This window comes from Oncorhynchus tshawytscha, linkage group LG16 (genome assembly GCF_018296145.1).
Source record: "Oncorhynchus tshawytscha isolate Ot180627B linkage group LG16, Otsh_v2.0, whole genome shotgun sequence".
In the NCBI taxonomy this organism is placed as follows: domain Eukaryota; kingdom Metazoa; phylum Chordata; class Actinopteri; order Salmoniformes; family Salmonidae; genus Oncorhynchus; species Oncorhynchus tshawytscha.
Window position 1 is genome coordinate 5,095,449 of NC_056444.1, and position 15,523 is coordinate 5,110,971.

At 44.2% G+C, this 15,523-nt stretch overlaps 1 protein-coding gene across 2 annotated transcripts in view; it reads left to right on the forward strand.

Annotated features, from left to right (window-relative positions):
- Positions 1-15,523, forward strand: part of LOC112236354 (transient receptor potential cation channel subfamily A member 1-like) — a 76,341-nt gene that overhangs the window by 42,566 nt on the left and 18,252 nt on the right. For both annotated transcript variants that reach the window (XM_042298693.1, XM_042298694.1), the window contains exons 12-13: positions 4,059-4,228; positions 9,171-9,335. In XM_042298693.1, coding sequence (XP_042154627.1) covers positions 4,059-4,228; positions 9,171-9,335 — 335 coding nt within the window. The remainder of the gene's footprint in view (positions 1-4,058; positions 4,229-9,170; positions 9,336-15,523) is intronic.

The window sequence follows — 15,523 nt, forward strand, 5'->3', positions numbered from 1 at the left end:
CCACCTGTTGTTTACGGAGCATTTCACTGTTAGTCTACCACCTGTTGTTTACGGAGCATTTCACTGTTAGTCTACACCTGTTGTTTACGGAGCATTTCACTGTTAGTCTACACCTGTTGTTTACGGAGCATTTCACTGTTAGTCTACCACCTGTTGTTTACGGAGCATTTCACTGTTAGTCTACCACCTGTTGTTTACGGAGCATTTCACTGTTAGTCTACCACCTGTTGTTTACGGAGCATTTCACTGTTAGTCTACCACCTGTTGTTTACGGAGCATTTCACTGTTAGTCTACCACCTGTTGTTTACGGAGCATTTCACTGTTAATCTACCACCTGTTGTTTACGGAGCATTTCACTGTTAGTCTACCACCTGTTAGTTTACCACCTGTTGTTTACGGAGCATTTCACTGTTAGTCTACCACCTGTTAGTCTACCACCTGTTGTTTACGGAGCATTTCACTGTTAGTCTACCACCTGTTGTTTACGGAGCATTTCACTGTTAGTCTACCACCTGTTGTTTACGGAGCATTTCACTGTTAGTCTACCACCTGTTGTTTACGGAGCATTTCACTGTTAGTCTACCACCTGTTGTTTACGGAGCATTTCACTGTTAGTCTACACCTGTTGTTTACGGAGCATTTCACTGTTAGTCTACACCTGTTGTTTACGGAGCATTTCACTGTTAGCCTACCACCTGTTGTTTACGGAGCATTTCACTGTTAGTCTACCACCTGTTGTTTACGGAGCATTTCACTGTTAGTCTACCACCTGTTGTTTACGGAGCATTTCACTGTTAGTCTACCACCTGTTAGTCTACCACCTGTTGTTTACGGAGCATTTCACTGTTAGTCTACCACCTGTTAGTCTACCACCTGTTGTTTACGGAGCATTTCACTGTTAGTCTACCACCTGTTGTTTACGGAGCATTTCACTGTTAGTCTACCACCTGTTGTTTACGGAGCATTTCACTGTTAGTCTACAACCTGTTAGTCTACCACCTGTTGTTTACGGAGCATTTCACTGTTAGTCTACCACCTGTTGTTTACGGAGCATTTCACTGTTAGTCTACCACCTGTTGTTTACGGAGCATTTCACTGTTAGTCTACCACCTGTTGTTTACGGAGCATTTCACTGTTAGTCTACCACCTGTTGTTTACGGAGCATTTCACTGTTAGTCTACCACCTGTTGTTTACGGAGCATTTCACTGTTAGTCTACAACCTGTTGTTTACGGAGCATTTCACTGTTAGTCTACCACCTGTTGTTTACGGAGCATTTCACTGTTAGTCTACCACCTGTTGTTTACGGAGCATTTCACTGTTAGTCTACCACCTGTTGTTTACGGAGCATTTCACTGTTAGTCTACAACCTGTTGTTTACGGAGCATTTCACTGTTAGTCTACACCTGTTGTTTACGGAGCATTTCACTGTTAGTCTACCACCTGTTGTTTACGGAGCATTTCACTGTTAGTCTACCACCTGTTGTTTACGGAGCATTTCACTGTTAGTCTACCACCTGTTGTTTACGGAGCATTTCACTGTTAGTCTACACCTGTTGTTTACGGAGCATTTCACTGTTAGTCTACCACCTGTTGTTTACGGAGCATTTCACTGTTAGTCTACCACCTGTTGTTTACGGAGCATTTCACTGTTAGTCTACCACCTGTTGTTTACGGAGCATTTCACTGTTAGTCTACACCTGTTGTTTACGGAGCATTTCACTGTTAGTCTACACCTGTTGTTTACGGAGCATTTCACTGTTAGTCTACCACCTGTTGTTTACGGAGCATTTCACTGTTAGTCTACCACCTGTTGTTTACGGAGCATTTCACTGTTAGTCTACCACCTGTTGTTTACGGAGCATTTCACTGTTAGTCTACCACCTGTTGTTTACGGAGCATTTCACTGTTAGTCTACCACCTGTTGTTTACGGAGCATTTCACTGTTAATCTACCACCTGTTGTTTACGGAGCATTTCACTGTTAGTCTACCACCTGTTAGTTTACCACCTGTTGTTTACGGAGCATTTCACTGTTAGTCTACCACCTGTTAGTCTACCACCTGTTGTTTACGGAGCATTTCACTGTTAGTCTACCACCTGTTGTTTACGGAGCATTTCACTGTTAGTCTACCACCTGTTGTTTACGGAGCATTTCACTGTTAGTCTACCACCTGTTGTTTACGGAGCATTTCACTGTTAGTCTACCACCTGTTGTTTACGGAGCATTTCACTGTTAGTCTACACCTGTTGTTTACGGAGCATTTCACTGTTAGTCTACACCTGTTGTTTACAGAGCATTTCACTGTTAGCCTACCACCTGTTGTTTACGGAGCATTTCACTGTTAGTCTACCACCTGTTGTTTACGGAGCATTTCACTGTTAGTCTACCACCTGTTGTTTACGGAGCATTTCACTGTTAGTCTACCACCTGTTAGTCTACCACCTGTTGTTTACGGAGCATTTCACTGTTAGTCTACCACCTGTTAGTCTACCACCTGTTGTTTACGGAGCATTTCACTGTTAGTCTACCACCTGTTGTTTACGGAGCATTTCACTGTTAGTCTACCACCTGTTGTTTACGGAGCATTTCACTGTTAGTCTACCACCTGTTAGTCTACCACCTGTTGTTTACGGAGCATTTCACTGTTAGTCTACAACCTGTTGTTTACGGAGCATTTCACTGTTAGTCTACCACCTGTTGTTTACCGAGCATTTCACTGTTAGTCTACCACCTGTTGTTTACGGAGCATTTCACTGTTAGTCTACCACCTGTTGTTTACGGAGCATTTCACTGTTAGTCTACAACCTGTTGTTTACGGAGCATTTCACTGTTAGTCTACCACCTGTTGTTTACGGAGCATTTCACTGTTAGTCTACCACCTGTTGTTTACGGAGCATTTCACTGTTAGTCTACCACCTGTTGTTTACGGAGCATTTCACTGTTAGTCTACAACCTGTTGTTTACGGAGCATTTCACTGTTAGTCTACCACCTGTTAGTCTACCACCTGTTGTTTACGGAGCATTTCACTGTTAGTCTACCACCTGTTAGTCTACCACCTGTTGTTTACGGAGCATTTCACTGTTAGTCTACCACCTGTTGTTTACGGAGCATTTCACTGTTAGTCTACACCTGTTAGTCTACACCTGTTAGTCTACACCTGTTAGTCTACTCCTGTTAGTCTACACCTGTTGTTTACCAAGCATTTCACTGTTAGTCTACACCTGTTAGTCTACTCCTGTTAGTCTACCACCTGTTGTTTACGGAGCATTTCACTGTTAGTCTACACCTGTTAGTCTACCACCTGTTGTTTACAAAGCAAGTCACGGATAACATTTAATTAAATTTAGACACTGCATAATTTCACTGAGGTCATGGTAAGGGTTAGGAAGGAAGGTTACGTAAAAGCGACTATACTCGTTTTTCGAAGTTAGGGAAAGGCATCAACATTAAAGGTGGGATAGCGTATCACTTTCTGCCATTCATTTTCTTCCAGCTAACAATCTCTAACTCTACAAACCCTTATGAGTCTGTTCCTAGAGTCCAGTAGGGTTGATCCCAAATGGCACACTAGTCCCTTTATAGTGCACTACTTTAGACCCGATCTGGTATAAAGAAGTGCACTATAAAGGGAATAGGGTGCCATTTGGCTATTGGCCCTGGTTAAAAGTAGTGCACTATAAAGGGAATAGGGTGCCATTTGGCTATAGGCCCTGGTTAAAAGTAGTGCACTTTAAAGGGAATAGGGTGCCATTTGGCTATAGGCCCTGGTTAAAAGTAGTGCACTATAAAGGGAATAGGGTGCCGTTTGGGAGGAGCACCAAGGCTGGCTGTTGAACTTTATTACCAGCGCTCTGTGCCAAATTATAGTTTATTGAAGCCATTTAAAGCTTTGCCAAGCGTCTCAGTGATCTGCTGTAACCTCTGAAACAGTGAAGCACAGATAATAGACTTCAGCAGACCCTTTGGATGGCAGCATCTGTCTACCTGCTCTTGGGAAGTCAGGGATTGAGTGTTTATGTGTGTGTGTGTGTGTGTGTCCTGCCTCCTTTAACAGCACAGCAGTGTGAAGGATCTGTTGAGTAACGAGGACAACGAGGGCTGTACTCCTCTCCACTACGCCTGCAGACTGGGCATCCACGAATCGGTCAAGAACATCCTGGTTCTACAGGTCTCTCTGGACCGCAAGTCCAAGGACAAGAAGTCAGCCCTGCACTTCGCTGCCCAGTGAGTGGTGTTAGGTCTAGTGGGGTTAGGTCTAGTGGGGTTAGGTCTAGTGGGGTTAGGTCTAGTGGGGTTAGGTCTAGTGGTGTTAGGTCTAGTGGGGTTATATACAAGAAGTCTGCCCTGCACTTCTCTGCCCAGTCAGTGGTGTTTTTAATAGGGTAACATGCTAGGCTAATCTTCACTGCCCAGTGAGTCATGTTTTTAATAGGGTAACATGCTAGGCTAATCTTCACTGCACAGTCAGTGGTGTTTTTAATAGGGTAACATGCTAGGCTAATCTTCACTGCCCAGTCAGTGGTGTTTTTAATAGGGTAACATGCTAGGCTAATCTTCACTGCCCAGTCAGTGGTGTTTTTAATAGGGTAACATGCTAGGCTAATCTTCACTGCCCAATCAGTGTTGTTTTTAATAGGGTAACATGCTAGGCTAATCTCCACTGCCCAGTCAGTGGTGTTTTTAATAGGGTAACATGCTAGGCTAATCTTCACTGCCCAGTCAGTGGGTTTTTTAATAGGGTAACATGCTAGGCTAATCTTCACTGCCCAATCAGTGGTGTTTTTAATAGGGTAACATGCTAGGCTAATCCTCACTGCCCAGTCAGTGGTGTTATTAATAGGGTAACATGCTAGGGTAATCCTCACTGCCCAGTCAGTGGTGTTATTAATAGGGTAACATGCTAGGCTAATCTTCACTGCCCAGTCAGTGGTGTTATTAATAGGGTAACATGCTAGGCTAATCTTCACTGCCCAGTCAGTGGTGTTTTTAATAGGGTAACATGCTAGGCTAATCTTCACTGCCCAATCAGTGGTGTTTTTAATAGGGTAACATGCTAGGGTAATCCTCACTGCCCAGTCAGTGGTGTTATTAATAGGGTAACATGCTAGGCTAATCTTCACTGCCCAGTCAGTGGTGTTTTTAATAGGGTAACATGCTAGGCTAATCTTCACTGCCCAATCAGTGTTGTTTTTAATAGGGTAACATGCTAGGCTAATCTTCACTGCCCAGTCAGTGGGTTTTTAATAGGGTAACATGCTAGGTTAATCTTCACTGCCCAGTTAGTGGGTTTTTTAATAGGGTAACATGCTAGGCTAATCTTCACTGCCCAATCAGTGGTGTTTTAATAGGGTAACATGCTAGGCTAATCCTCACTGCCCAGTCAGTGGTGTTATTAATAGGGTAACATGCTAGGCTAATCCTCACTGCCCAGTCAGTGGTGTTATTAATAGGGTAACATGCTAGGCTAATCCTCACTGCCCAGTCAGTGGTGTTATTAATAGGGTAACATGCTAGGCTAATCTTCACTGCCCAGTCAGTGGTGTTATTAATTGGGTAACATGCTAGGCTAATCTTCACTGCCCAATCAGTGGTGTTATTAATAAATCAAAAAAATCAAATCAAATTCAGGGTAGGGTAACATGCTAGGGTAATCTTCACTGCCCAATCAGTGTTGTTATTAATAGGGTAACATGCTAGGCTAATCCTCACTGCCCAGTCAGTGGTGTTTTTAATAGGGTAACATGCTAGGGTAATCTTCACTGCCCAATCAGTGGTGTTATTAATAGGGTAACATGCTAGGGTAATCTTCACTGCCCAGTCAGTGGTGTTATTAATAGGGTAACATGCTAGGCTAATCTTCACTGCACAGTCAGTGGTGTTTTTAATAGGGTAACATGCTAGGCTAATCTTCACTGCCCAATCAGTGTTGTTATTAATAGGTTAACATGCTAGGGTAATCCTCACTGCCAAGTCAGTGGTGTTTTTAATAGGGTAACATGCTAGGCTAATCTTCACTGCCCAATCAGTGTTGTTATTAATAGGGTAACATGCTAGGCTAATCTTCACTGCCCAGTCAGTGGTGTTATTAATAGGGTAACATGCTAGGCTAATCTATATTTAGCTGATGCTCTTATCTGATTCTCCACAGCAACTGGTTTCAGCCAAACGTGCCTTTAATAGCCACTGTAGTTTACAAACAAAGGTCTATTAAACATTTTAAACTATTAAACTATTATTTCAGATTGTCTTTAGTGGCTAATATTTGTCTAATCTCCTATCAAATTGATCTAAAAGAATGGAAGAAGTGATCGTAAATCCCACTACAGGCTTCCACTCTATCGCTCTCATCTATTCTGCGTTTCCAGCTCAGCACAGGCGAAGGGTACAAGGGGAGCAGGCCACTATAGATCACGGACACCCACAGAGCTTTGTAGTGTACCAAAGGCGCCCTATTATTTTTGAAGTGCACTAAAAGATTGGAGCTCTGGTCATACGTAGTACACTACAGAGGGAACAGGTTGCCCTTTGAGACAGTCTTTATCTCTGATTCATTTCGTCTAAATGAAACCTAACCAGGCTGATCTGATCATTAAACCAATTGATTAATAACACGCAACGGAGTGGTCACTACAATGGAATCTAGGATGAACATGTAATGGAATGTTCCTGATAGGGTGAAATGAGGGGACATTAGCCAATAGTCATTGTTATGTAATGGATGTTCCTGATAGGGTGAAATGAGGGGACAATTAGCCAATAGTCATTGTTATGTAATGGATGTTCCTGATAGGGTGAAATGAGGGGACAATTAGCCAATAGTCATTGTTATGTAATGGGTGGTTCCTGATAGGGTGAAATGAGGGGGCATTTGCCAATAGTCATTGTTATGTAATGGATGTTCCTGATAGGGTGAAATGAGGGGACATTAGCCAATAGTCATTGTTATGTAATGGGTGGTTCCTGATAGGGTGAAATGAGGGGGCATTTGCCAATAGTCATTGTTATGTAATGGATGTTCCTGATAGGGTGAAATGAGGGGACAATTAGCCAATAGTCATTGTTATGTACTGGGTGGTTCCTGATAGGGTGAAATGAGGGGACATTAGCCAATAGTCATTGTGATGTAATGGGTGGTTCCTGATAGAGTGAAATGATGGGAAATTTGCCAATAGTCATTGTTATGTAATGGATGTTCCTGATAGGGTGAAATGAGGGGACAATTAGCCAATAGTCATTGTTATGTACTGGGTGGTTCCTGATAGGGTGAAATGAGGGGACATTAGCCAATAGTCATTGTGATGTAATGGGTGGTTCCTGATAGAGTGAAATGATGGGAAATTAGCCATTAGTCATTGTTATGTAATGGGTGGTTCCTGATAGGGTGAAATGAGGGGACAATTAGCCAATAGTCATTGTTATGTAATGGATTGTTCCTGATAGGGTGAAATGAGGGGACATTAGCCAATAGTCAAAGTTATGTAATGGGTGGTTCCTGATAGGGTGAAATGAGGGGGCATTAGCCAATAGTCATTGTTATGTAATGGAATGTTCCTGATAGGGTGAAAAGAGGGGACATTAGCCAATTGTCATTGTTATGTAATGGTATGCTCCTGATAGGGTGAAATGAGGGGACATTAGCCAATAGTCATTGTTTGATGATGTATTGTGTGTTAGATAAGTGCAACATAGCCTCAAGCCCTAAAGAGCATCACTTATACAGAACGATAAACCACAGGGTCAAATGGTCTTCATCCTCCAATCCAACCGCTTCCTATAGTTGGCATTGTAGGTATAGTAACATACTGTACCTGTTGTTGAAGTTGGTGCAGTAGCTATATTAACAGGCATAACAGGTATATTTACCTGGTATTGTAGGTATAGTAACAAACATAGCTTTTGTTGAAGTTGGTGCAGTAGCTATATTAACAGGTATTTTACCTGGTATTGTAGGTATAGTAACATACCTGTTGGTACAGTAGGCCTTTCACTCCTCTCCCTTCTCATCCTCATCTTGCTCCATCCATTCCTCTTCCTCATTTCACACTTCCCCTCCTTCAGCTTCTTCTCTTCCTCCTCCTGTTACTCCCTTCCTCTTCCTCCTCTCTCTACTCCAACAGGTATGGTCATATACAGATGTAAGATCTTACTATGATCACTCTGTTGCAGGAGAACTTTCCTCTAATGCAGGAAATGTCAAACTTGTAGTGTATTTGCAGTTACAAAAAGGCATCTGAAGTTTGTAATTTCCAGATCAAAATTTCAGACTTGATTTTTCCTTACAAAAAAATATATCAACACCTATAAAAATGACCATAAATTACACCTCCCGAATATTGAGTTGCACCGCCTTTTGCCCTCAGAACAGCCTCAATTCATCAGGGCATAGAATTTACAAGGTGTCGAAAGCATTCCACAAGGATAATGGCCCATGTTGACTCCAATGCTTCTCAAGTTGTGTCAAGCTGACAAGGTACAAATCTGTCGTTCTGCCCCTGAACAGGCAGTTAACCCACTGTTCCTAGGCCGTCATTGAACATAAGAATTTGTTCTTAACTGACTTGCCTAGTTAAATAAAGTTTTTTTTAAATAAATAAATAAAAAAGTTGGCTGGATGTCCTTTGGGTGGAGGACCATTCTTGATACACAAAGGAAACTGTTGAGTGTGAAAAACCCAGCAGTGTTGCACCTACTACCATACCCGGTTGGTCGTACCGGAGTGGTGGGGGCGGAGTCAAGCGTAGAAAGCAGAGCATAATGGGGGAAACCGGATTTTATTGCGGCATCCTAAACAACAGGCGATAATCAAGTGTCCAACCCAAAACTGGGCACAAACAGACAGTGAACGCAACAAACCTCGACTAACAGAAAACAACTAACCCACAAACCCAGTTGGGGGAAAAGGCTACCTAAGTATGATTCTCAATCAGAGACAACAATAGACACCTGGATTCACCTGGATTCACCTGCTCAGTCAATGTCATGTAAAGAGCAGGGGTTCCTAATTCTTTGTCTACTCAGTGTGTAATCCACATAATAATTCACATTTCCTGATGCTGCAGGATTATTTTCTTGCTTGAGCAAACTGGTTCAAATTAAGATCCTACATCTGTAGTATTAACACCAGGTATTACGTTTAACCCTCCTCTCCTCTCCGCACTCTCATCAGGTATGGTCGTGTCAACACCTGCCAGCGTCTGCTGGAGACCATCACAGACTCCCGTCTGCTGAACGAGGGGGACGAGAGAGGCCTGACCCCCCTACACCTGGCCTCTGGAGGGGGACACACCAAGGTGGTGGAGCTGCTGCTTCGTAAAGGAGCCCTCTTTCACTGGTATTAACGCACCATCTGTACATTACTAGGTCTACTGTTCATAGTTATGAAGAAAGTTGCTCTGTTTTTTTTTTGGGCACTGATTATGCCTCTAAAGGTTTGTGCAACAGATCCTCACTTCAATGTTAGGATTAGGGTCAACAACATTTCTGTAAAATGTCCCAATAAGCAGGAAATCTGGGAATTCTTCGACCAGGATTTTTGGGAAACCTGTGAATTTTGGGAAAGTTAGCACCCCGTAGAAATAGAAGGAGTAGAACTGGCGTCCCCCATTCGTGTCAATGATGGCATAATGGGTAGACTGGCAGAGATTGCAGTTACCAATGTCTCCAAGCATGGCTGACTGCACACATGGAGCGTGTCTGAAAGGGGGCGTTGCAAAAGAAGTGGGTGGATCAACAGTGATGGGTGGAACATCAATGGGTGGAACATCAGTGGGTGGATCAACACTGGGTGGAACATCAATGGGTGGAACATCAGTGGGTGGATCAACAGTGGGTGGATCAACAGTGGGTGGATCAACAGTAAGGGGTGGAACATCAATGGGTGGATCAACAGTAATGGGTGGAACATCAATGGGTGGAACATCAGTGGGAGGAACATCAGTAATGGGTAGAACATCAATGGGTGGAACATCAATGGGTGGATCAACAGTAATGCGTGGAACATCAATAGGTGGATCAACAGTAATGGGTGGAACATCAGTGGGTGGAACATCAGTGGGTGGATCAACAGTAATGGGTAGAACATCAATGGGTGGAACAACAGTGGGTGGATCAACACTGGGTGGATCAACAGTAATGGGTGGAACATCAGTGGGTGGAACATCAGTAATGGGTGGAACATCAATGGGTGGAACAACAGTAATGGGTGGATCAACAGTAATGGGTGGAACATCAATGGGTGGATCAACAGTAATGGGTGGATCATCAATGGGTGGAACAGCAGTGGGAGGAACATCAGTAATGGGTGGAACATCAGTGGGTGGATCAACAGTAATGGGTGGAACATCAGTGGGTGGATCAACAGTAATGGGTGGAACATCAGTGGGTGGATCAACAGTAATGGGTGGAACATCAGTGGGAGGAACATCAGTAATGGGTGGAACATCAGTGGGTGGATCAACAGTAATGGGTGGAACATCAGTGGGTGGATCAACAGTAATGGGTGGAACATCAATAGGTGGATCAACAGTAATGGGTGGAACATCAGTGGGTGGATCAACAGTGATGGGTGGAACATCAATGGGTGGAACATCAGTGGGAGGAACATCAGTAATGGGTGGAACATCAGTGGGTGGATAAACAGTGGGTGGATCATCAGTAATGGGTGGATCATCAGTGGGTAGAGCAACAGTAATGGGTGGAACATTGGTGGGTGGATCAACAGTGGGTGGATCAACAGTAATGGGTGGAACATCTGTGGGTGGATCAACAGTGGGTGGATCAACAGTAATGGGTGGAACATCTGTGGGTGGATCAACAGTGGGTGGATCAACAGTAATGGGTGGAACATCTGTGGGTGGATCAACAGTGGGTGGATCAACAGTAATGGGTGGAACATCTGTGGGTGGATCAACAGTGGGTGGATCAACAGTGATGGGTGGAACATCTGTGGGTGGATCAACAGTAATGGGTGGATCAACAGTGGGTGGATCAACAGTGATGGGTGGATCAACAATGGGTGGAACATCAGTGGGAGGAACATCAGTAATGGGTGGATCATCAGTGGGTGGATCATCAGTAATGGGTGGAACATCAGTGGGTAGAGAAACAGTAATGGGTGGAGCTTATGTGGGTGAATCAACAGTGGGTGGATCAACAGTAATGGGTGGAACATCTGTGGGTGGATCAACAGTAATGGGTGGAACATCAGTGGGTGGATCAACAGTGGGTGGATCAACAGTGATGGGTGGAGTATCTGTGGGTGGATCAACAGTAATGGGTGGAACATTGGTGGGTGGATCAACAGTGGGTGGATCAACAGTAATGGGTGGAACATCTGTGGGTGGATCAACAGTGGGTGGATCAACAGTAATGGGTGGAACATCTGTGGGTGGATCAACAGTAATGGGTGGAACAACAGTAATGGGTGGAACATCAGTAATGGGTGGATCAACAGTGGGTGGATCATCAGTAATGGGTGGAACATCAGTGGGTAGAGCAACAGTAATGGGTGGAACATCAGTGGGTGGATCAACAGTGGGTGGATCAACAGTAATGGGTGGAACATCTGTGGGTGGATCAATAGTGGGTGGATCAACAGTAATGGGTGGAACATCTGTGGGTGGATCAACAGTGGGTGGATCAACAGTAATGGGTGGAACATCTGTGGGTGGATCAACAGTGGGTGGATCAACAGTAATGGGTGGAACATTGGTGGGTGGATCAACAGTGGGTGGATCAACAGTAATGGGTGGAACATCTGTGGGTGGATCAACATTGGGTGGATCAACAGTAATGGGTGGAACATTGGTGGGTGGAACATCAGTGGGTGGAACAACAGTGGGTGGAACATCAGTGGGTGGATCAACACTGGGTGGAACATCAATGGGTGGAACATCAATGTGTGTAACATCAGTGGGTGGATCAACAGTGGGTGGATCAACAGTAAGGGGTGGAACATCAATGGGTGGATCAACAGTAATGGGTGGAACATCAGTGGGTGGAACATCAATCGGTGGAACATCATTGGGTGGAACATCAGTAATGGTTGGAACATCAATGGGTGGAACAACACTGGGTGGATCAGCACTGGGTGTATCAACAGTAATGGGTGGAACATCAATGGGTGGAACATCAGTGGCTGGAACATCAGTAATGGGTGGAACATCAATGGGTGGATAAACAGTAATGGGTGGAACATCAATGGGTGGAACATCAGTGGGAGGAACATCAGTAATGGGTGGAACGTCAATGGGTGGATCAACAGTAATGGGTGGAACATATGTGTGTGGATAAACAGTGGGTGGATCAACAGTAATGGGTGGATCAGTGGGTGGAACATCAGTGGGTGGAACATCAATGGGTGGAACATCTGTGGGTGGATCAACAGTGGGTGGATCAACAGTAATGGGTGGAACATCTGTGGGTGGATCAACAGTGGGTGGATCAACAGTAATGGGTGGAACATCTGTGGGTGGATCAACAGTGGGTGGATCAGCAGTAATGGGTGGAACATCTGTGGGTGGAACATCAATGGGTGGAACATCAGTGGGAGGATGAACAGTAATGGGTGGAACATCTGTGAGTGGATCAATAGTAATGGGTGGATCAACAGTAATGGGTGAATCAACAGTGGGTGGATCAACTGTAATGGGTGGAACATTGGTGGGTGGAACATCAGTGGGTGGAACAACAGTGGGTGGATCAACACTGGGTGGACCAACAGTAATGGGTGGAACATCAATGGGTGGAACATCAATTGGTGGATCAACAGTAATGGGTGGATCAACAGTAATGGGTGGAACATCAGTGGGTGGAACATCAGTAATGGGTGGAACATCAGTGGGTGGAACATCAGTGGGTGGAACAACAGTGGGTGGATCAACACTGGGTGGACCAACAGTAATGGGTGGAACATCAATGGGTGGAACATCAATTGGTGGATCAACAGTAATGGGTGGATCAACAGTAATGGGTGGAACATCAGTGGGTGGAACATCAGTAATGGGTGGAACATCAGTGGGTGGAACATCAATGGGTGGATCATCAGTGGGAGGATGAACAGTAATGGGTGGAACATCAATGGGTGGAACATCAATGGGTGGAACATCAGTGGGTGGAACATCAGTGGGTGGATCAACAGTAATGGGTGGAACATCAGTGGGTGGAACATCAGTGGGTGGATCAACAGTGGGTGGATCAACAGTAATGGGTGGAACATCAATGGGTGGAACATCAGTGGGAGGAACATCAGTAATGGGTGGAACATCAGTGGGTGGAACATCAGTGGGTGGATCATCAGTGGGTGGATCAACAGTGATGGGTGGAACATCAATGGGTGGAACATCAGTGGGTGGAACATCAATGGGTGGAACATCAGTGGGTGGAACATCAGTAATGGGTGGAACATCAGTGGGTGGAACATCAGTGGGTGGAACATCAATGGGTGGAACATCAGTGGGTGGATCATCAATGGGTGGAACATCAGTGGGTTGATCAACAGTGATGGGTGGAACTTCAGTGCTCTATTCTTGGTTAGACCGGCCATAGTCAGGTACACAGCAGGTCAGCTTAATAGCAGGTTAAGAGAATTAACGCAGGAGGGTAGGATAATTAACGCAGGAGGGTTTGTGTAATTAACGTAGAACGTTAGGGTAATTAACGTAGAACGTTAGGGTAATTAACGTAGAACGTTAGGGTAATTAACGTAGAAGGTTAGGTAATTAACGTAGAAGGTTAGGGTAATTAACATAGAAGGTTAGGGTAATTAACGTAGAACGTTAGGGTAATTAACGTAGAACGTTAGGGTAATTAACGTAGAACGTTAGGGTAATTAACGTAGAACGTTAGGGTAATTAACATGGAACGTTAGGGTAATTAAGGTAGAAGGTTAGTGTAACGGCTGTCTTGGGTGGAAGGAGGAGAGGACCAAAGCGCAGCGTGGTTAGTGTTCCTCTTTTTAATAAACAACTGAACACTTCAAAAATACAAAACAACAAAGTGACAACAGAAACAGTTCTGTCTGGTGCAGACACACAAAGACTGAAAATAACCAGCCACAGAACACAACTGAAACAGTTCTATCTGGTGCAGACACACAAAAACTGAAAATAACCAGCCACAGAACACAACAGAAACAGTTCTATCTGGTGCAGACACACAAAGACTGAAAATAACCAGCCACAGAACACAACTGAAACAGTTCTATCTGGTGCAGACACACAAAGACTGAAAATAACCAGCCACAAAACACAAAGGAAAACAGGCTACCTAAATATGGTTCTCAATCAAGGACAACGATTGACAGCTGCCTCTGATTGAGAACCATATAAGGCCAAACACAGAAATAGAAAATATAGAAAAACTAACATAGACTGCCCACCCCAACTCACGCCCTGACCATAGTAAATAAAGACAAAACAAAGGAATAAAGATCAGAACGTGACATTTAGGATAATTAACAAAGAATGTTAGGATATTTAATGTAGAAGGTTAGGATAATGAGGTTAAAGTTAGAGAAAGGGATAGGCTTAGCTAAAATTCTACAGTTGTCAACAATCGACTCGTTGTGCAGCCCAATCAGCCTCGCAAAACGGCAACAAATCGGTCCAATTAGCTGATCCGCTTTCCATACGCAAATTTCTGTTGACACGCCCACTTCCAGACATACTCGATGTAGGCAGTTACCCATTCTTGCACAGAGAAGCTAAGCAGGAAGGTAAAGCAGGAAGTGTACCCATCAGTCTGTGACTTGTTGAATCAACTCACATAACAAAAACTACATTCCATTGCATGAACCACGTCAGTTAATTAACATAATTTGAACATAATTTGATCTACATTACAATGGAAATGACTGCATCACAATACCAGGCAGTCATTGGGCGTGGTCCCATGAGTTTACCAGTCAAATTGCCAGGATTAGAGGATCCAAGCCCATTCTATTCATTATATTCCTGCAGTGGCAACTCTACATAGCAGGATGTCATAGTGTGATGTCATAGTGTGATATTGTGACAAAGTCCTGCTGTATTTGTCCCTAGTGTCTGTCTGTCTGTCTGTCTGTCTGTCTGTCTGTCTGTCTGTCTGTCTGTCTGTCTCTCTCTATTCCTCAGTGCTGTCTGTCTCTCTGTCTCTCTGTCTCTCTGTCTGTCTGTCTGTCTGTCTGTCTGTCTCTCTCTATTCCTCAGTGCTGTCTGTCTGTCTGTCTGTCTGTCTGTCTGTCTGTCTGTCTGTCTGTCTGTGTATCTCTCTATTCCTCAGTGGTGTCTGTCTGTCTGCCTGCCTGCCTGCCTGTCTGTCTGTCTGTCTGTCTGTCTGTCTGTCTGTCTGTCTGTCTGTCTGTCTGTCTGTCTGTCTGTCTGTCTGTCTGTCTGTCTGTCTGTCTGTCTGTCTGTCTGTCTGCCTGCCTGCCTGTCTGTCTGTCTGTCTGTCTGTCTGTCTGTCTGTCTGTCTGTCTGTCTGTCTGTCTGTCTGTCTGTCTGTCTGTCTGTCTCTGTATCTCTCTATTCCTCAGTGGTGTCT